This window comes from Conger conger, chromosome 12 (assembly GCF_963514075.1).
Source record: "Conger conger chromosome 12, fConCon1.1, whole genome shotgun sequence".
NCBI lineage: Eukaryota > Metazoa > Chordata > Actinopteri > Anguilliformes > Congridae > Conger > Conger conger.
In genome coordinates, this window is record NC_083771.1 from 10,249,656 (window position 1) to 10,271,965 (window position 22,310).

The window sequence follows — 22,310 nt, forward strand, 5'->3', positions numbered from 1 at the left end:
TCACCGCAGCTTGGCGTTGCCGTAGGTGTTGCGCTGCACGGAGGCCAGCTTCTCGGTGCAGGACAGCCGCGTCTCGTGCAGGTAGCTGTGCCAGCCCGCGCCCGGGGGCCGCGCCCCCTCGCTCCGGCACAGCGAGTAGGAGGCCGTTTCCGTGCGGCTCTGGATGTAGGTGCTGCGCAGGAGCGACCGGCAGTACCGGCTCAGCCTCTCCAGCCTCCGCAGGATCAGGTGCGCCTTCCTGCAGGGGCACACCCAACATGGCCACCCTCAGTGTAAATCACATACGGCTAACAGCATTTGCCCATAACAGTTGTCAACACCGCTTCTACAACGTGATGTTAAAAGTGAAAACGAACTATTATGATCAAATAGGTGGTCTGGTTAGTTAGTCTAACTAGTCCGTCTACTTATGGTTATGGATCATAACGTAGATTAATTGATCTTATTTTTCATTCGCTTGTGCTCATTCTTGACTATGACACGTCACCGGATGCCAACCCCCCCAACTGACACCGCTGCCTTGTTCCAAACGGCATCTTTTAAAATGGTGGGCGGCCAGCCACAGGCTAAGACGCAGCAGACCGGGGTTCGATTCTCGGTCCTGCCAAAAGCCAAGTTTGGCCGGCTCACGTGGAGCAGCAATAATTGGCTCGGTGCTCCAGAGGGAGGGACTTGGCAGGGTTAGTAGATCGCCGCACAAACAAGCACCACGAGTGCCTCGGAATCACGGTCACGACTTGTGAGACGAGAGGGCTTGAAGAAGGCGTGTCGCTCTCCCGTTGGCCGCCGAGGGACGGGGTGTGGGCGGTGTATCTAATACTAGCTCTCATTGAATCAGACGGGGTCCAATTGGCTACCAAATTGTGAGAAAAAGGGGAAAAAATCGGATAAAGAAATGAAAATAAATAAATAAATGGTGGGCGGAACCTGGGCACAAGCTGCAGTTTCATTACCCTTTAAAACTGCATCAGTCCTCTTAGGTACACTGTCCCACTGTTTTATAAGAAAATGGGCTGGTAGTTTGTTCCAAACATATTACAGAACTTGCCACAGTTCTCCTGCAAGCTTTGGCTGTCTCGCTTGCTTCTAGCTCTCCAGGTAATCCCAGACAAAGTTTTTATCTGAAAAGTGGTCTATTACTTAATATTAAATAAATACAAATTATTCTTTGTAACATTACATCGTTTGGAAGATGAATGCTTGGAAACCTCAAAATTTGCTATTGTCTACTCACACACTAATCCAGGAAACTTCTCAGTTGGAATTTTTATGAAACAATCAAGGATACCTAAGACTTTTGCATAGTACTGTGCTGCACAATGTATAATACACCATTTGTTATTAAGTATTATTCAAATACTACACACATCACATGTTTTTTTCAAGCGGTGGCCACCAAAAACAAGGAAACCCACAATTATTTCAGGATGTGTGCCTCAGGTGTAAAACACATTAACGGTAGGCCTACGTTTAATTTCTGTTAACCGATCTTTATCAGCATCCTGGAGGGCGGGTAAACAAAAACACATGGCAACCCTTGCCAAACAGAATTAATGCATTTTATTTATAAATCCAATATCCCTCACATGGTATTAGAAATAATTTCACTCTCCTGCATTTGCCATGATTTGCGCACTTTATGAAAACCATATTGATCGCATTCATACAGTATGCAGAAAATTGCATTTTTGTTAACTGATCCTTATCTCAGGAGGAAAACAAAGACACATGGCGACCCTTCTCAGAAAAAAGGAAGAAAGTCCAGATAAAAGGGAAAGGAGGAAGAGCGGGGCAGAGGGGGAGAGATAGAGAGGAAGAGAGAGGGGCAGAGGGAGGAGAGATAGAGAGGAGGAGAGAGGGGCAGAGGGAAGAGAGATAGAGAGAAGGAGAGGAGGCAGAGGGAGCAGAGATAGAGAGGAGGAGGGGGGCAGAGGGAGGAGAGATAGAGAGGAGGAGAGAGGGGCAGAGGGGGAGAGATAGATAGAAAGAGGTAGAGGAAGGTACAGTAAATAAGAGAGCAGTTAGGGGAAGGGATTAAAAATGGTGAAAGAGGGAAGAGAGTGAGAATTAGAGAGGGGGGAGGAAGGGGAGAGGGTATGAGAGAAAAAGTGATAGTGAGGAGAGAGTGCAAGAAAGGGGGAAGTGAGGAAGAGTAGTATTCAGAAGAGAGGGAGAAGGGGAGAGACAGAGACGGAAAAGGAGTATGAGAGAAGGTGAAAGAGAGAGATGGGAGAAGAGAGGAAGAGAAGGATGGAGGTAAGAGGAGAGAGGGAGGGAGGGCTCCATCACTGGCAGCAGGCTCAGGCTCATGTGGATTGGGGTGGAGGGGGGCTGTTAGAGGTCAGCTGAAGGTCGCGACACTGCCTCACGCTCTCCCGCCTCTCTCACACTGCTGCCAGACTCTCCGTGCCCTCGACACGCCGCCTCTGCAGCCTGTCCTTCCACACTCCTTTCATCCCTCTCTCCATCGCTCTCTCCATCCCTTCCTCCAGACGCTAACAAACACGCGTTTTCACGAACAGGAAAACTTCATTCCTCAAGCTCCATCTTCTCGCTGATGCAGCCTGTCTCTCCTTACCAGACAAGCAGGCAGGCCTCTCACTTGTTTTGCTAAGGAGGTGAGGCGCCTTTTACAAATTCCTCCAACTGAACAAAACAAAACAAGACAAAGAACCAAACACATGTGCAGCACAACGGCACAGAACTTTGAGGTGAGTTCAGGATAGATGTCAGAAACCGGGTCGCACTGAAGACCAGACCAGGTTGAAAAGATTCAATTGGTCAAATACGATACAAAGGTGCGTTCAATTCCTGGACTGGAATCTGGACCCTTAACCCTTTCCATATGGCACTCAAGCATAACTACTGTAAAATCCCAAGAGTGCCATATGGCACTCCTCGACCTTATACCCTTTCAACCAATAAAAATGACTGCTATACTATTGTTTTGAACCCCGACTACATTTTCTCACCCAAAGCCAAAACCCCTGGGATTTGGGCGGAGCCACTTCACATTAGGCTTAGGGCTGAAAGGGTTAAGCACAAATTGTTTTACAAATTAAGCAGCTGTTAAATTAACAAGATGTGATGTGTGATCCTCCAGCAGCTTTGTCATCTCTTTGTCATCTTTTTCTTTTGTTGAAATGTGAAAGTTCAATCGCTCTTTCCGGAAGCTTCTAGAAAGAACACACAAATGGATTTGAAATGCATTCTGCCAACTTCACTGGTAGGCCACTGCACAGAGAGCAGTACCATGGCAAAACTGTGTTTCATGGATCCCCGTAAATGTCAAGTGAAAACAGACCATCTCAAATACCTCACTGCTAAAGGGAATTACCAAGCGCAACTCTTTGAAATCTTTCGTTTTGAAAGTTTAATCTGATATTGAAACAATATCATTTCCTCAAAAAATAAATCAATTAATACATTTATAGAGAAGGACTGGAAGCGCTGTACCTTGTGGATAATTGAAATGTCCGTGGTGAATAGGCTGTATATTGCTACAATATGGTATATCGGTGTCATTGATGTATTCTAAAGACAGAAACACAAAGCAGATGGCCTCTATCTGCCTGTCTGTCTGTCTGTTTGTCTATAGATGCTAATATACATTCACATACATTTCATTTTACAATATGCTGTATGCCACAACTACCTTATAGTTGCATACACGACGTCAGATTACAAACAAAAAAATGTTTATTTGTATCTGCTGCATCTCTGACAGCAGCATGGTGGTTTGCGGCTCATGTGATACCTTGGACCCTTGATGAGTTAAAGCCATTAAGCCAACAAATGTGTTCCTTACTGTATCAGTGTAATTTACTGATTACACTAGATTTACACAATTTACTGAATCTAGTCCAACTCCCCAATTCCCATAGAGATCCTTTCAAATGCAAATAGTTTTAGTATCGCTTGTAGGACAACTTGAAACTTGAGACTGATGGTGTTGATAGGTCACAGAGATCAAGAAGTCACGGCCTGCAAACGATATGCAACAAAATACTAAACACGACTACTTTCATTTACATAACATCGCTGTGTCCCAAACAATATGGTGCCCTAAAATGAAGGGACTATGTGTAAACACTGCTGTAATTTCTACATGGTGAAACCAAAACGTATAGAAATGACCTTTATTAAAATCTGACAATGTGCGCTTTAACCACATGTGATTTCTTAAAATACGAATCTCAAATTGTAGAGTACAGAGCCAAATAAATAAATGATGGGTCCCAAACGTTATGGAGGGCACTTACATCAGCAAGGTGGGGATGCAATTCAGCATTTTCCAGAATGTTCTTTTTAAATGAGACCGCAGCATCTCATACTGAACACAAACAGGTTACATGCCCCAGCATGGTCATAGTTTTTTACCTTCAAGAAAATGCACTGCCAAAGTTACCATGTTGTTATTGTGAAGTTATGTGATGCAACTTAATTAAAATGAACTGAAATCAAAGTCTGACATCAGGTTGTCATATCTATAAACATTCTTCTAAACAAAGTGCTAAAGTACTGCCCAGATGTTGGTGTTGACAAAAATATGATACTTTCAAGATGATGCTTTCAAACACCAATGTACATTACTGTCAAAGCTGTTATGAAACTGCAGTGGATTCTGAATTGTTTTACACTTGAAACGTCTGTTGAAAGATGGTTCGCAGTGTTCATTTTCCAATTGTTTTAACCATCTGTTTCAAGGCCAATGTTTATGAGGAGGTAATTCTGGGAAATGTAGTCTTTCAACTCAGCAAAGTTGAAGTCACGCAGTAAATAACTGAAGCCCCACTAAAAATTAGACCTGAACATGGCTATACGCTGCTGTGAAGGTACTAATAAAATGGACTGCAGGTTAGTTTTAAGGCTTGGATTTACTGTAGCTTTACTTTAGCAGAACCATCAAAAGGGCCATCTGCGGAAATGATGTAGACTCTTGCGGCCATTTTGAATTGCTCCTTCACAGAGAGTTAATGAGATAACGTGTGCAACAGCAAGCCATGACCATGTGTTAAACAGCCTTAAGGTGTATGAGACCAGGCTTGAACACAGGGCTGGATGCTCTCAAGATCAGAGGAGTCCAGTCTTATCCGAAAAGAGGCCATCTGGGTGCAGCTGTTTGTTCCAGCCCAGGGCTCAGCAGACCCCTGACTGAAGGTCTTGATTGAAGACCATGATTAGTTCACTAGTTGATAAAAAACTAAAACCTGCACCCACATCAGCCTTTTATGTAATTAACGTTTCATTAGCACTTGTATTTGGAAACATCTAACTAATGTATTTGTTAGATGAATATTTAGATGCCCGAACCACCTCAATTGAATCCTTTCGACGCGAAGGAGCAGTGGCTCTACTCTGGTTCGGGCATATATCTCTCCTGGCCAGGGAACGCCTCGGGATCCCCCAGGAGGAGCTAGAATGCGTTGCTGGGGAGAGGGACGCCTGGAATACCCGGCTTTGCCTACTGCCACCGCGACCCGACTCCGGATAAGCGGGTGATGATGGATGGATGGATGGATGGATATTTACACATTAGCAAACCATAGGATAAACTTGTAATTAGTTAACCATTAACAAATGCAATAACTGATTTTTTCATTCCAATAAGAATTAGCATTAAGTAATGTTGCTGTTAACACGAATGAATGATGTACAAATACATTAAGCTGTACAGATTCACTTCTCAGTAGTTACTTAGTTAACAACGACATCAGTCAATTAATATAACCTTATTGCGGCCTAATCTGACACCTTACAGGGGTTTGAACACTCTCGGGATTTAGGCGGAAGCCGGCTCACCTGGGTCCCAGCTCGTCCTCGCTGCGCCAGACGAAGTCGCCGAACTTCTCGTAGTGGGCGTTGTAGTGGTGCTGCACGCGGTACAGCAGGGGAGGGGGGATCTCCATCAGAGTGTTGTAGGCCGTCTGCTGTTCCTTCCCGCTTGTGTAGCCGTTGTACAGGTTGTACACTCTGTCTGCAATCTCTGCCCACATCCGCCCGGAAACAGCAGGTCAGCTCAGGCCACTACACTGCCTCCAATTGGTTATCATACCACGCCTGGATGCTGGATTCTGATTCTAATTACGAGTAGTCGTAATTTCTGTAGGAGGGCCACTCTCCCACACCTGATTATACCCTCAGTACTGTACTGTTTCTTTGCCAAGTAGCTGAGGTATAAGCAGGCTATACCTATAACAGTACCTATAACACCTATAACCTGTACCTATAACACATACAGTATAAATCTGAATATTCACATGGTAACATGGGGAGGCCATGCAGAAATGCACAGGGGGACTGTGTTTTTTTTTTTTTGGGGGGGGGGGGGGGGGGTGTAAGGATGTGTTGTGGGGGAGGTTGTATGGGTGTTTATGTTCTGGGGGGGGGGGGGTCTGTATGGGGGCACCCGCACCTTCTGCTCTGCTGTCGTCCACGATGGGGCAGGAGGTCCTGACAGAAACAAAACTGGACTCTGAGCGGCTTCCACGACTATCCAAGGCGTACAACGTGAACCTGAGAGAGAGTGAGAGGGAGGGAGAGAGAGACACAGAGAGACACAGAGAGAGTGAGAGAGGTAAAAGAGGAGAGAAGAAAAACCCTTAGTTCTAAAATTGCTGCACCACCTGAACAGCCAATCAGCAGCCTCCATGCCACTAAGTATCTCATTGGCTATTTCAACACCATCAATCCTTCATCAATCCAAATACGGCCACGCATTACACAGAGATGTTTCTGGAACAAAGTGTTCACATTAAACAGGGTAATTTTTTTTACGAGCCTCCAGTGACAGCTGTGGAATTCCCAAGCCGAAACACCCATGATTCCCAACAGGCCTGCAGCAAGAATGCGTAAGGGTGCGTAACTTTCCTAAAAATTGAGTGAGAAACAGATTTCTGAACGTAAACAGGGGCCAGAACGGGGTCTCCCTTCCCCTTTAACCACAGACAGCACCCCGCTAAAGATAAACTACAGTCTGTCTGAGACCACCCAGCCCCCCCCCCCGCCCCATTAAGATCCCCAAATCTCACTCATAACAACCAATCCCCCCCCCAAACCAACCACAACCTCTCCTCCTGATAACGATTTCTCAGAAGTGATACAACCTTTTGGAACGGAAAACATTTCTCACACAGAAAGGATAAGAAAGCGATGAGCTGGCTGGTATGTCTTCTCACAAGAAGAGTCATTAATTGCTGGGTTTTTGGAGAGGTGTGTTGTGTGGACAGGGAGGGAGGCTGGCCACCCAGGCTGCTGAGATAGCCCCAGTCATTAACACCTACCCGCCTGCTACCATGAGACATGTGTATATCAACATATTCCCTGCGGAGGAAAAATGAACATTGACCAATGATGAAATACGCAACACCCATTCATGTCGTAATGTTTCTGACATGGGCCTGAAGTAAAGGATAATGCGAAAGCAATGTGCAATGGGCTTGGCCCGACATCGTGAGCACTTTATTAGGTATTCATGAGACTTATTTTTTAGACTTATTATGTCTTCTGGTGCTGTAGCCTATCCACTTAGAGGTTTTGATGCGTTGTGTGTTCAGAAATGCTCTTTTGCACACCACTGTTGTAATGTGTGGTTATTTGGATGTTCTCATTGGATGTTCTTTGTTTTTTGCACCATTCTATGCAAATTCTAGAGACCGTTTTGCAAAAAAATCTCAGGAGATCAGCAGTTTCTGAGATACTCAAACCACCCTGTCTTGACACCAACAATCATTCCATGGTCAAAGTCACTTAGATCACATTTTATCTCCATTCTGACATTTGGTCTGCATGCTTTCATGCATTTAGTTGCTTCCACATGATTGGCTGATTAAATATTTGCATTAACAAGCTGGTGTACAGGTCTACCTAATAAAGAGCTCACTGAGTGTATATTCTTTAGCATCCATTGCATGGGGGGTGGTGATGTGTGATATGCTCTCAAATCTCACTAAACCATAGAACAAGTCTGAGGAAGATGGGCCTGTTTCCTGATTTTAACAGCAAATTTTGCTCTTAATTACTCAATTACTCACCAGACCCCACACCTCCGAGTTTGCACATAGAAACATTAGACTGCAAGAGATTAATTTGTGAATGAAACATGTAACCTGTCAGCCCAGCACTGAGGTAACAGCAAAAAGATGAACAGAGTGATCTCTCTTTTACAGAGGCTGAATGAATGACAAGTACAAACCTCTCTCTCTCTCTCTCTCTCTCTCTCTCTCTCTCTCCCTCTCTCTCTCTCTCTCTCTTATTTGGAGGCAAGGTTTCGACATTGTGATCGACATCCGCATATTTAAGGCACACCTCCGGCGATTCGGGTGGGGGCCTGTCTCTCTGCCTATATCGCTGTCTATCACTGACAGACTTATTGGACCAGAAATACAGTATACACATGTCAGATACTTTTTCTCACCAACAGCGTGAAAGAGAACCACGCAGATTACTACTTTCCTGTGACACAGAAACCAGAGCGGATTCTCAGAGTTGATCGCCCGATAAAGGTCGCCCAAAATGTTGGCGATGAATACCTGCCAACGGATGCCAAAGTCAGGCACGACAGCAGGAAGCACTCATCTCCTGTCACTTCCCGTAGCTGTCCACAAATCAGCTCCTCGCATACTTTTACACCCTTAGTGGGGAAGTTTTAGTGCAGCTTGAAAAGGCTTGAGAGCCTGGGAAATGAATGTTTTGACGTGTGTGGATTGGCGTGGTAAACAGTGGGTACGGTACATTTCTCAGCTGCGGGCGTTGGTTGAGGTGAGTCACCTGATAACATTCTGAAGTACTTAACCCTTCAAGGCATAAGATTATAAATATGCCAGAACATTCTGGTGCTGATGTAGCAATCACTTCCGGTGACTGAACGCAATGGAGCACTGACTTTGAATTTTGACAAAACATGACAAATGAAACTGCTATTCAAAGGGTTAAATACTGAAAAACGATATCTACAGCAAGTCCAATGCATAATTAAATGACTAAATTATCTTCAAAGCTTTGCATTTTTCACAGGACAGCAGCAGGTATGATAATCAGATCTGGGTGCTAAAAAGTACAAAGGAGTTTTTCAAATATCAATTATTTCAATAATGCACGTTATCTGGCAGTGTCCCAATAAACGTCTACAAGACAAATGACTTGTGTGTGTCAGTGTCGTCTGGTGTAATGTACAATAGCAGGCTAGCCAGCTAACATTAATGCAGTGGGGATAAATTATTGCAATAGCGTTTCGTAGCTAATACTGTTGCTTATAATACATTTACCATAAAACATAGTTCCATTAAAATTACATTCATTGAATGTTTGTTTTGTCTTTCTTTTGTAAAATTTTGAAAGATAAATGTGGTAACTGTTGTATAAAAGTGTTATGGAACTCAAAACTGTGATTTCTCGTTCCATAACGCTCAACTATAAATAACAATCGTGTGCATAGCGGAGACGATACACAACTCTAACGACAGCGCCGGAATCACTTTCAGGGTATTTTTTTTCAGCTGCATAAACGATAAAACACTGACAACCAATCAAAACCATCCAAATTTACAGTGCATCACAAAATGGCAGCCGACACAGCCAAGAGACGGTTGACAGGCTATTATTGTTCATCAGTGCGATCGCTCACATCATTCACATTATAGCTGTAGTTATAGTTCTTGTTCCTGGGATAACACCAGATAAGCAGTCGTTGTTTTTACTCCCACCGATTCACATAATTTCAGAGGAAACTACTGTATGTAGCTACACAGCGGTGTACATGAACAGATCGTTTATTACAAAATAAATAAATAAATACATAATTAGGAATTTTACCAACTTGACATTTAGCATGACCTGTTTGTTGGTTTATATGTTCAAATAACATAACAATCCCATGAGTCCATCCTGCAAAATATGTGGGAAATGTATTTAAAAAGCACCATTTTAATTACATGTTTTCATCAATCACACATTTTCATGTGATCTGTGAAATCATCAGAAACCTGAAAATACTGAATTATGAAGAGCAATAAAAATTAACTAAAGAGAATATTTTCCCCATAAATGGGAATTGTTTTTGCTCATTATATTTAACGAGCTGGTTACCTCTGCGTTTGATGCTGTGAAAAACCGTCGCACTGCCGGTTAGAGCTCGTGAGAATACCTCTGTTATGACTACAGGTATTTGGACATAGAATCTAAGAGAAGCAATATAAAAAAATTGGCCATTGTAAGAAGTAACATTAAACCTTGTGGGGTGATTACACTTAGATCAAAGATGACCTGAGGAAGAAAAAAAAAGGAAAATAAAAGAAGAAATAAAATCAAATACAAGAATGTTTTGGGAAATAACATGTGGAAGTCCTAAATAGGAGGAAGACTCTGGTCCTCAGGGTTCAGAGCCAAGACAGCATTTTGAATGAGTCAGATTCTAAACATGCACTCTTGAGTCATTCTGACTGACCGAACCACTGATTGATTTTGACGGAAGATTTTTGAAACAAATTCCTTACTACTGACAACATAAAATCCATGCAGCTACTCCACTTTGTACAAATGCACAGGACGTGTACAGAATTATACATATGAATGTGGCAATAATGCATATTTTCACATTTTCCAGCATGTATTCATTATCACTACTTTCCTATGTATAGGTCTATGCATATGCTGTTAATGAAGTGACCCCTGCTAATTGGTAAGGTGGTAAGGAATTTGTGCACAGAATATACAGTATTAAACTGTGTGTGCGTGTGCGTCAGTGTGCATGTATGTGTCTGTGCATGCGTGCGTACGTGTGTGTGTGCGCGTGTGAGTGTGTGCGTGCGCATACGTGCATGTGTGTGTGTGCGCATGTGTATGCATGCGGGCCTGTGTGTGTCTGTGTGTGTGTGTGTAACAACCATACATAAAACATAAGTGTGTTTTTTTTTATTTACATGTATAGAACTAGGTGGCACGGATGGTGCAGTGGGTAGCACTGCCGCCTCACAGCAAGGAGGTCCTGGGTTCGAATCCCCGTCGGCCGGGGCCTCTCTGTGTGGAGTTTGCATGTTCTCCCCGTGTCTGCGTGGGTTTCCTCCGGGTACTCCGGTTTCCTCCCACAGTCCAAAGACATGCATGTTAGGCTGATTGGAGAGTCTAAATTGCCCGTAGGTATGAGTGTGTGAGTGAATGGTGTGTGTGCCCTGCGATGGACTGGCGACCTGTCCAGGGTGTATTCCTGCCTTTCGCCCAATGTATGCTGGGATAGGCTCCAGCCCCCCTGCGACCCTGTTCAGGATAAGCGGGTTCAGATAATGGATGGATGGATGGATGTATAGAACTAAGAAAAGCACAGACAGTACCAAAGCTAATTCTGAGATTATGGTCAAAGGTCCAGGTGGCCTCAGCAGAACCCAGCTGTCGGACATTAAAATGATTCTGTCGGACATTAAAATGATTCTGTCGGACATTAAAATGATTCTGTCGGACATTAAAATTGAGTTTTCATCTCATCCTACTTTATTACACATGAAAAAAAAAACTTGGTGTCCTTTCTGCAACAGCTTCTGTGGAATGTTGCTGAAAACTTCTGAAAAAGTTGCTGTGGGGGCAACTTCCCACTCTGGAACTTTCCATGTGTTTTTGACATAACCCCATACTTTTTTGAATGAGCAGCAACATCATAATGAATGATGGATTCCAAGGAAACTTCCTAACGGTAATCCTTTGTTTTATTACATTGCAGTGAAATGATGTTGCTTCTCTTACAGAAACAACACAGTCTCCAGAACAGAAATACCCAGTATGACAAATACATAGTTTTACAGCATAATAATACAGCTGGAAGAAAACTACTTGGATATTGGAAAGGTACCAAGCCTCCCAGTAACAGAATGGTTGGATTCAGTGACTGAAACGGCATGTTAAGACTTTAAATAAGATCGGTGCAAAGAATGAAACACAAAGGGGAATTTGGGAGTAGTTACATTACATGACATGACATTACTGGCATTTGGCAGACGCTCTTATCCAGAGAGACGTACAGTTGATTGGACTTAGCAGGAGCAATGCAGGGTTAAGGGCCTTGCTCAAGGGCCCAATGGCTGTGCGGATCTTATAGTGGCTACACCGGGATGAGAACCACCGACCTTCCGTGTCCCAGTCATTTACCTTAACCAAGATGCTACAGGCCGCCCTAGTTCTGTGACAATGAGTAACCCTCCTACTATGTTTGGGGTCAATTTGACCCCATTCAGTGTTTGTTTAAGCTTTTTTTCATTTTGATACTGTATGATATTTTTTTTTTCTATTTTGGTGGGATTAAATAGTAAAGTAAATATGCAATAAACATAATGCTATGTTTTGAAAAGTCCTGTACTACACGTGTTGTATGGGCTTATTTTGACCCCCTGTAACTGTATAAAATGTCAGAAAATATACAACCATTTTCATTTTTTCATTTGGGAGACGATAAGAAGGCGACAAATTGTGAAAATGTTTCTTTTGCAGTAATTTGGCATTTATTTAAACTGTTGGGGTCAACATAAAAGCGGTCATAATCTCTTAACATCTTAGGAGGGTTAAACACCACAAGGCCATGACGAGGGTGGAGGTACTGACGGTCTCTAGAGAAGCCAACTCTGTCGTATTTTTATCAACAGTCGCGTTTGCTCTGTGTTATTTTATCACTCTTTATCTCCATTATACCATAAATTGAGCTGCCAGAACTGAGGAACTGTATAATTCGTAACTCGTATGCTGTATTGTACCGAGAATACATTGAAACCAATATAAAAACTAACTTACAACAAACTAAACAAAATGCAATCGGGGTGGGGGTGGGGATGCATGTAATAGCAGGAAGGGGAAAGAAACATTTATCTGGCAACCTTGTAACAATCGAACACAAACCAAAGTTTGCCGTAAAGCCCTTATCTGCCTGAGATAACGGCAGCCGAGGTCCGGCATGCGAGGGGCAGCGGCTTACGCAAGCCCGTGCGTAAACGGCCTCTTATCGGCCGGGAGCAAGGCTGCAGGGCCCCGCTCACCCGCGATAAGGGCCAAACACTGTGTCTGTTTTACACTTCTGTCTGAGGAGCAGGCAGGATTTCCCACCACACGGCTGTTTCAGCTGGCGAGGCCGAGAGAGAGAGAGAGAGAGGGAGAGAGAGAGAGAGGGACAGGGAGAGAGAGGGGGGGAGAGGGAGGGGGAGGGGGAGAGAGAGGGACTGGGAGAGAGAGGGAGGGGGAGAGGGAGAGAGAGAGGGACAGGGAGAGAGAGGGAGAGAGAGAGGGGGAGAGGGAGGGGGAGAGAGAGGGACAGGGAGAGAGAGAGGGAGGGGGAGAGGGGGAGGGAGAGAGAGGGGGGGAGAGAGAGGGAGAGAGGGAGAAACGGATGGAGAGAGACAGAGAGAGAAAAAGAGAGATGGAGAAGAGAGCACGAGGAAAATGAAGAAAGAGAGAGAGATAGAGAGAGTGAGGAGGGTTATGTGAGGAGGACAGGAGGGGGACAGAGCAGGAGGGGACAGAGCAGGAGGGGGACAGAGCAGGAGGGGGACAGAGCAGGAGGGGGACAGAGCAGGAGGGGAATAGGGCAGGAGGGGGACAGAGCAGGAGGGGACAGAGCAGGAGGGGGACAGAGCAGGAGGGGAATAGGGCAGGAGGGGGACAGAGCAGGAGGGGGACAGAGCAGGAGGGGACAGAGCAGGAGGGGGACAGAGCAGGAGGGGAATAGGGCAGGAGGGGGACAGAGCAGGAGGGGGACAGAGCAGGAGGGGAATAGGGCAGGAGGGGGACAGAGCAGGAGGGGAATAGGGCAGGAGGGGGACAGAGCAGGAGGGGAATAGGGCAGGAGGGGGACAGAGCAGGAGGGGAATAGGGCAGGAGGGGGACAGAGCCCTCCCTGACCTGGTGCAGCGCTGCACCTGCTCTGATTTCAGATGCCACCCCGCCACCCTGAAGAGTGGCCGGAGGAAGTGGCGTGGAGGTGTTGCATTGTGGGACAGCAGGCCGCAGCGAGAGAGCGGGCCAGCACGACCTTTCCCCCTGAATTTTGAGCTTCGGGTGTAAATCACATGGAAGAGAGCCGGGAGAACACAGCACATCTAACGGCCGGCGTGTCTAACGTCGCATCGAATGCAAAGACTCCATGTTTGCGCTTCCCAGTCAAACACGTTCAGGTTCGGTTGGACGTTGGACGTGCGTTTGTAGTGCTACAGCTATGCACATTTGATGATGCATTTTTCGGCGATCTCAGATCTCAGATCAGTTGCAGCACAACCTAAGACGAGGCCTCACACTTCATACTTCCCCTCCAAACGATGCGGATTCCCGCACACTTTGCGGTTCCTCAATTTGGCACTGCTCGTCAGTTCAAGACAGGGTAATGCAAGTAAGTAAATTTCACTTCCACTAGTGGTGCAGATTGCGGAACATTCCAGAAGATTCCCGGACCTTACGGGAGAGGTGGGATACACAATATAACAGATCATACTCAATATAACGCATGAAAAAGATTCAAATACAAAAACACTGCACTTCCAAACCTTTCCAAACTGCACTTTGTCCTGGCAAGCGCAGCGCTCCCCTGCCATCTCTGTCCTCCTCGGTCAGAACCGAATCTCGGTCAGAACCGAATCTTCAGCCAAAAACTGGATAAACAATATTCCGCAACGCGCCACATGGTTAAGCATGGTTAAGGCGTCGGACCTTGACACCGGGGTTTGCGCCCCAGTCCTGCGAAAGCCGACTACGACCGGCACACGAGGGAGTGGCATAATTGGGCCGGCGCTCTGAGGGAGGGGGGAGGGACTCGGCAGGGAGGATCACCACATATGAAAGTGCCCCGATTGCCTCGGAATCACGATCCGTGATCCATGTTGCAGCTTGAAGAAGGCGTGTCTGTCTCCTTCCTGCCGCCGGGGGGAAGGGGTCGTCGGGGCAGCTAACATGGGCGATGAAATTGCGAAAGAAATTGGAAAAATCTGAATTTATCGACAAAAATGCCAGGACAGGCCAGCACGTTCTACGGGCTCAAACAGAGAGGCCTCAGACGTGCACAGTCATGTGGTTTGGGAGACTGACGCGTAAACACTGAAGGCCTTGCTAGCATCAAGCGCGACGCGCACCTCCGGGATCTGCTGGGGTTGTTGACTGACGAAGGGCAGAGACGCATTCCTGCCTCTCTACGCGACCGAAGGCAGGGCAGGAGGGACGTTCCAGAGGAGACTCTTTCGTAGCCGAAGCTGAGGAAGAGGAGGGAGCGGGAGGGCGAGACTCGTTACTTAGCCTGACCTGAAGGCCTGGTCGTTTCCACGGACACCGTCTCCGCAGGCGAGAAATTGGTTCTGTGGGCCTGCTCTCCCTCAACTTTACCAACACACCCAGTGTATGGCAAGAGCCAAGGGCAACATTCTTCTCTCTCTCTTCCAATCCATCTCTCCCCCTCTTCCCCCTGCACCCCACTCTTTCTCTCTGTCCGCCTAATCCCTCTCCCTCCCTAACAGATTCAAAGGATTCTTATCAATCTATTCTATCCATCCATCTTTACTATCTCTCCGTCCTCCCCCTCCCTTTCTCTTCCCAGCACCCTCTCTCTCTCCATCTGCTGTCTCTCTCTCGCTCCCTCCCTCTCTCCATTCCCCTCTGTCTGGTGGAGTTATGATAGCCCCGGTGTTTGTTTCTATTCTCCCCGCAGAAATCTTCATGCTCTGGAATTGATTTTTGCCAAGAATGCACAGCCCCGGACTCCAAAGGCCTGTTCTAAACTCAGCACGCATGAGCGACGCCCGCAGCGAAAGAGGCTACACATTCTCTCCCTTCCTCCGCTTCTCTGCGTAACATAATCTTTGTGAAACGCGCTCGACAGGAACGTGTAAAGCCTTTGCCACACACTCCACTCGGTGTAAGTTTCCCATGACCGGCTAAACCATATCGTCGGGTTTGCGACGGTTTCAAAGCTTCGTTTTAAGCGGACGACAAGTTCTCGCTCGGCGGCCCTGAGCAGAAATGAACCTGCGGGTAAACACAGTGACTCGTGACTTTTCTGTGCAAAGAAAAGCCCTGAGCCTGTGCTAATTTACTGTGCAAGCACCACACACCTTGATGCTGAATTAAAATTGGTTTCACAGTAAATTGTCTTGTCATTAAACTTTTACTATTTCTAAATGTATTCATGTAGTCATTATTCATTTTTAGTAATGGCTAGAAACAAAAATCTGCATTCAATGAATCTTCATTTTGTGGCATCGCCAGAATCCACAGAATTCCAACTACAAAAACATTTGTTCAGCTGGTGCCCAATGATTGGCTAGGATCCATCCAGCTGGTGCCCAATGATTGGCCAGGACTTGTCCAGCTGCTGCCCAGCGATTGGCCAGGATTCTACTGAGTCACAGCTGAGGTAAAACCGCCCCACACCTGCTGACAACTGACCACTGCTGAGGGCTGCCAATCATAACCATTTCAGCCAATCGGACACAGCTTACGGTCATTACACACAATCTGCTGAAACAGCTGGGTATCCACTGACACAATTCAGGTGAAGCTCCTTGCTCAAGGGTACAACAGCAGAGATACAGCCCAGTTCTAAACCATTATACAACACTACCGCCCCATTGTATTATTTTATTATTTTGTTTTATTTTCGAATTCTTTCCGTTTTTCTCCAAATTTGGTAGGCAATTGTACCCCGTCTGATTCAATGAGAGCTAGTATTAGATACACCGCCCACACCCCGTCCCTCGGCGGCCCGAAGGAGAACGACACGCCTTCTTCAAGCCGTCTTGTCTCATGCTCGTGACCGTGATTCCGAGGCGCCCAAGGTGCTTTATTGTGCAGCGATCTACTAACCCTGCCAAGTCCCTCCCTCTGGAGCCAATTATGCTGCTCCACGTGAGCTGGCCAAACTTGGCTTTTGGCAGGACTGGGAATCAAACCCTGGTCCCCGGTGTGCAACTGCAGTGAACTGCAACCACAAGTCCGCTGCATCTTAGCCTGTTGCGCAACCGCGGCCCCATCCCTATTGTATTCTTAAGGACAGACATCAAAATTTCGCACTTTAGGCCAAGTGTCCCAAACCTGGTCCTAGAGAGGTCGATTGCTATTTAGCACTTAATTTAGCGAAAAAAATAAATAAATTACACACTTACTGTCTTAAGCCTAGCCCCAGAACAAATTCCATTTTGAATGGAGATTCTCCTAGAAAGCTGTAGAATTTAGTTCAGGACTACTGTAAGCTTTATCTATGTCTGTGAACCTGGGTCCTATATTATTAGTTTATTGGGATGGTACCCCGTACTCCGGGTCTGAGCTCTTACTTGTAGAGGCTGTCCGGCTCCAGGCACTTGAAGACCAGGGTGTAGAGGGTGGGGTGGCTGTGGTCCGCCCCCCGCTTGCCCGCCACCACACAGGCAGAGCCCACGCCAGACAGGAGGTCGTCCACCAGACTCAGCACCTCTCCTGGGGACAGACAGGGAGAATCATCACTGTGGGGCCACATTGGCTCAGGCGGTCTGGCAGTTGCCGGTGCGATACCTGTGTGTGTCGAAGTGTCCCTGAGCAAGACACCAAACACCGAAATGCCAACCATTTACTTTGCAACATTTTAAAATGAGAATCAGACACTCAGTCGAGTGCGCCTGTACGTCAAGATAAATATTTGTTTCTACAACACACACACACACACACGTATGCATATATGCACATACACATGCACACACACACACACATCAGACAGACACGACAGACACAAACACACACACACACACACACGTATGCATATAGGCACATACACATGCACATGCAGTTGTATAGCCTAGGTACAGCATTTTTTAACATTTTTATATCTGGTTAATATTTCAATTATCAGATATGAATAATAATTATAGATATTCCTTATAATGATTTACCTAATTGATCTATTCTTGCTAATTTGTTATTTTCAAAATAAAAATAATGGACTTTCCCCTCAAGATTTTTGTTAAATCACAATTTTCTTGAAGGTTCTTTGACTGGGGTCAACGACCGAAGCAGGCAAGAGGCCCTTTTCACATTGACTCTAGCACCTCTAGTGGCCGAACAGCGTTACTGAACGAGGTGATTCCTCAGTCTCAATCACAGTGTTGCCATCCTCCTCAGGGTGAAATCCTGTGGACATCCAGACTGTCTTCATCTTCTTCTGGGAGGATAAGAACGCACTCATGTACAGACAGTATCAAGCAAGAAGCACTTCCCAGCATCCAGTGTGGTTTTTAGGGCTCTGAAAACGCTTTAAAGAAGCCCACGTTGCGGTTTCTACTGCATGTGAAAAGCAGCAAGGCTCAGCGTTTGACCTTTCGCGGGAAGAACGCTCCTCCTCAGCGGTGCCAGGTGGTGGTAACGGTGGAGGAGACAGTTTTGGAAAGCGGACAAACTGAATAACATAAATGAATGAATAATATGGCACTTTCCTAGAAAGAGAAGGTGAATAACGTCTAGGGCCAACTTTCCGATATGATTTACAGGCAATGTCGCAATAATAGCATTCTATTTAAAAAAGACATCATTCATCAAACGGCAAAAACGGTGAAACGTCCATTGATTTGTAGCGTGTGTAGAGTTTGGTTTGCTTGCCGAAGGTGTAGACGGTTGATAAGATTATCTTTTTTCAATGAACCCAAGCCATGCGCGCAGAACGCTTGATTGGCAGCTTCATAAGCCTGCTTTAATGGACGTATCAGCCTTAAAGGTTGTGGGTAAAATTAATGGGTGGTCCGTCCACCCAAGTGCCAGTCTCTGGAGCTGAAAGCTTATCCGGTGGTGCGAGGGGGTTTGCTGTAAGAGTGCTCTTCCTGGGCAAGGCACCAGCCAGCTACAGGGCCGTTTCCCATAATCCATCTCACCGACTGCCCAGTGCCAAGGAGAAAGGCCCGGAGGATGGCAGGTCTTCGGTTTCGCTTGGCCGGAGCTCAAACCGTCCGGTTTCGGATAAGACGCCAATCCGGGCGAAAAAAGGGCAACTGTCGAAAGTGAAATTCCCGGGAAGTTTGACCATTGAGGACGCGTCTGAGAAGTGAGCGGCGTGCTGCTTTAAGGGGGATTTTCGGGCGGCGTTCCCTGCCGCGCCCGCTCGTTTAGGGAGGCAAGACGGATGGTCCCGGGGCCAGACTGTCTGCGGGAATTCTGCGGAGCGTCGCATAATTAGCCGTAGCATTCCCGCGGGAATGACGGCTCGGCTGGCATTCCGGCCTATTAACAATGCCGCTGCGACGTTACGCGGGGCGGAGGGAATAACTCGGGAATGACTCTCGACTCCGAGGAAGACGACGTAGCCGTGGAAACGTCAGTCTTTCCCCCTGTCGCGTTTAACAGTGTGTTTTGCCCTGAGCTGTCCATGCTCCAGCTCTCTGTATTCCGGGCTATTCTCTGTGAAGTTGTCCGGAAAGGACTAACTCTGAAACAATGTTTGCATAGCATATCTTTTGGACGGCGGACTGTAAACTTTTCTGAGGATGTGAGTGCCACTGTTCCCTTTCAAACTGCCACTGGGCTCAGTTTTAGGAGTCAGACTTTCAGTTACAGCTGGTGGGAAAATGAAGTAGAATATTGATATTTTATATACCGAATGCCATTGTGAACATTATTCCCGTCTGAGTACTGTAATAAACGGTAAACTTGGAAACACAAATGCAGCCCAACCCAAAAGTACAACATGCAAAATATGCCTTACTCTGTTCATTTTATCGCACATGCAAAAAGGTGAGAAATATGGGACAGTAAACACTGTTTGATGTAATGAAGAAAGTATAAAACCAGTTTCCCAGATGGGCCAAAGACTCACTGAAAAGAACTGAGAAAATATTTGGATGACATGATAAACAAACAAATAAACAAACAAATCAATCAATGGGACTACAGGTGGGAAATCTAAGTAATCATACCAATAAACAGAATTCCAAGGATTCATTCCTAAAAAACAAAAGAATCATAAGTTCTGTTATGATTTGCCCTTTTCTGCTACAGCAATAATAGTAACAATATCAAGAAGATAGCTCATTCCAACAGGACTATCTAAAAGCTCTTTGTTCCATTATTATAATATATTATAGGCAATTATTATAAGTTTTCGGATTCTACACTACGCTCATCTGTTTGGAATTTCAAAGATAGATATATTTATTTTCTGGAGAAGGTCAATCAAGCTCTTTTGAAAACAAACGTCAATAAAGCTTTTTGTAAATGATTCTTTAGAAAAGGAAATGGTTGGTCCGTCCAAATAAACACTCTCACTTGGTTTCTCACTGGACCGCCAGAGAGTCTTCTGAACGAAAAAGGCTATCCTGGTAATCTCACAACTGATTCCTACAGACTGACATAATCACCGCTAACAATCGAGGACTGGCTTAAAGCGCATTTACCTAACACATGTTCTAAATAAAGCGTTTGCATTTTGACAGCGCGTGGTAGAAAACGACACGGTAACCAGATCGTTCTAAACAGAGGATAAGTGTCTACACGTCTGCGATTTCTCAGAGGTAATTTGTTTTGGGGACGGTCGGGGAAGGAGCGGGTCTGTTACTGAAACAGCCCCCCGCTTTCTAAACTGAGCCGCGTCTCTTTGATCTCCCCAGACTGAACCGGACCGCTTTTAGAACCGTGAGCGTTCCAAACAGCCCCTGGAATGATCCCGTCGCGCGTGTGGCCTTGGCTAGGGCATCGCGAAGAACTGGAGACTGAGTTTATCTTCTGGACACACTCGTCTTGTTTTTTATTGCATCCCCTCCCCTTTTACTCCTCGCTTTGCTATTTTAGCAGCACTTTAGTTTTTATTGCCTTGCAAACAAAGCCCATTTGAATGCGTGTTTGCATTCGCAAAGGTCGTTGAAAATAAAAGAAGAAAAAAAAGCTTTTTCCCCCAAATACCCCATCTAGCTATAACCCTGCGGTTTGGATCCGATCACTATACAGGAATGTCATTCAGTTAGGCTGAAACAAGGTGGTTCCACTCCTGTAAAATGTATTTTTCAACCACAAACGAAAATGATCCGGCAAACCGAAAACATTAATGTTCAGCATTTATTTTTGTGGAATTTAAATAATAAATCGATACATCTCGACAATTTAGCCAAACTGAGCTGATAACCTACTGATGAAATAGGCACCCCACTTTATGACACATTTTAAAGCACCGCAATACCACCCAAATCTAAAAACTATCCAAACGCATCCCCCTTAGACAGCACACCAATATTCCCAAATAGAAGTCCTGTAATCTATGCAGAATTCCCTTCATTCCAGACAAATTATTTCCACTCGGAACACTTCATTCAGCACACAAAATACATTGTTTGACGCCGGAGACGTGTGGGATAAAAAAAAACGAACAGAATATTCCGACTGTGAGACCAGCACGCGCGTCTCTGGGAATTGAGAAAAACGTTTCCTGCTGCGTGTATACGTCGCGCGGAATGCATGACTACAGACACGCCGTATTGTCTCTCTCGCGCTTTTTTTTCTGAGTCCTCTGGTCGGCCGAGTGATGTTTCTCGTTTTGAAACGCATCGCAGACATTTCTCGGTTTTTTGCTGTTAACTGGAGATCAAGATGCGTCGAGAAACGCCCGATTGTACCGGGTTTATGAAAGGCCAAGAGACGCCGTTTAACTGCGGAAAATTCCGCTCTGTCCGAGATTCCAGGGGAGAAGCGAGATTGGGTTTGACAGTTCGCTGTTATTAATAGAAGGGACATACCACGACGATGCGCTTTCCCTCAAATGTTTATGTAAATGCTCAAATCCTTGTGTTTGGCTCAAAAATACAAAGAAGAACAATTATTATGGGGAAACAATGTTAATCCATTATTGAAAACAAAAATCACATTCGCATGTGTGCGTGCATACTACGCACATGAATACACTTTGAAAGCAGTAATAACTCCATATATATATATAGTATGGTTTACAACTACATACAATCTATATAAATATATAAAAATATAATAATATATCAAAAAAAGAAAAAGAACAATCCTCTCCAACCCCATAACATGGGATAATCTTCCTGCCATCAAAATACACATGGCCTGTAAGTATTAAATGAATGTAGGCCTATGTATCGTTTCTGAACTGAATTCGGGTTGCTGAATGGTGTCACCACTGTGTTTACTCACAGAAGTGGGTCGTTCGGTGTGAGACTTGTGTAAATGCGCATGGACGGTACACAGAGGGGCCGGTGTCCTCGTGTGACCCCGTCTCTCTGGACCTGAGCTGCTCGCTTTTTCCCAAGGAAAATGACTCAGTGAGACGTTAGCGCCAAAACGTTACGGCTCCGTTCAGTCCTCCTCTGGCGGTCGATCTAGCCGCAATGCCT

At 45.5% G+C, this 22,310-nt stretch overlaps 1 protein-coding gene across 5 annotated transcripts in view; it reads right to left on the reverse strand.

The window, feature by feature from the left end:
- LOC133142500 (astrotactin-2) overlaps positions 1–22,310 on the reverse strand; it is a 374,986-nt gene continuing 352,676 nt past the window's right edge. For all 5 annotated transcript variants that reach the window (XM_061263760.1, XM_061263759.1, XM_061263757.1 and 2 more), the window contains 4 exons: positions 17,283–17,424; positions 6,416–6,516; positions 5,803–5,986; positions 1–238 (listed from right to left, as the gene is read on the reverse strand). In XM_061263760.1, coding sequence (XP_061119744.1) covers positions 1–238; positions 5,803–5,986; positions 6,416–6,516; positions 17,283–17,424 — 665 coding nt within the window. The remainder of the gene's footprint in view (positions 239–5,802; positions 5,987–6,415; positions 6,517–17,282; positions 17,425–22,310) is intronic.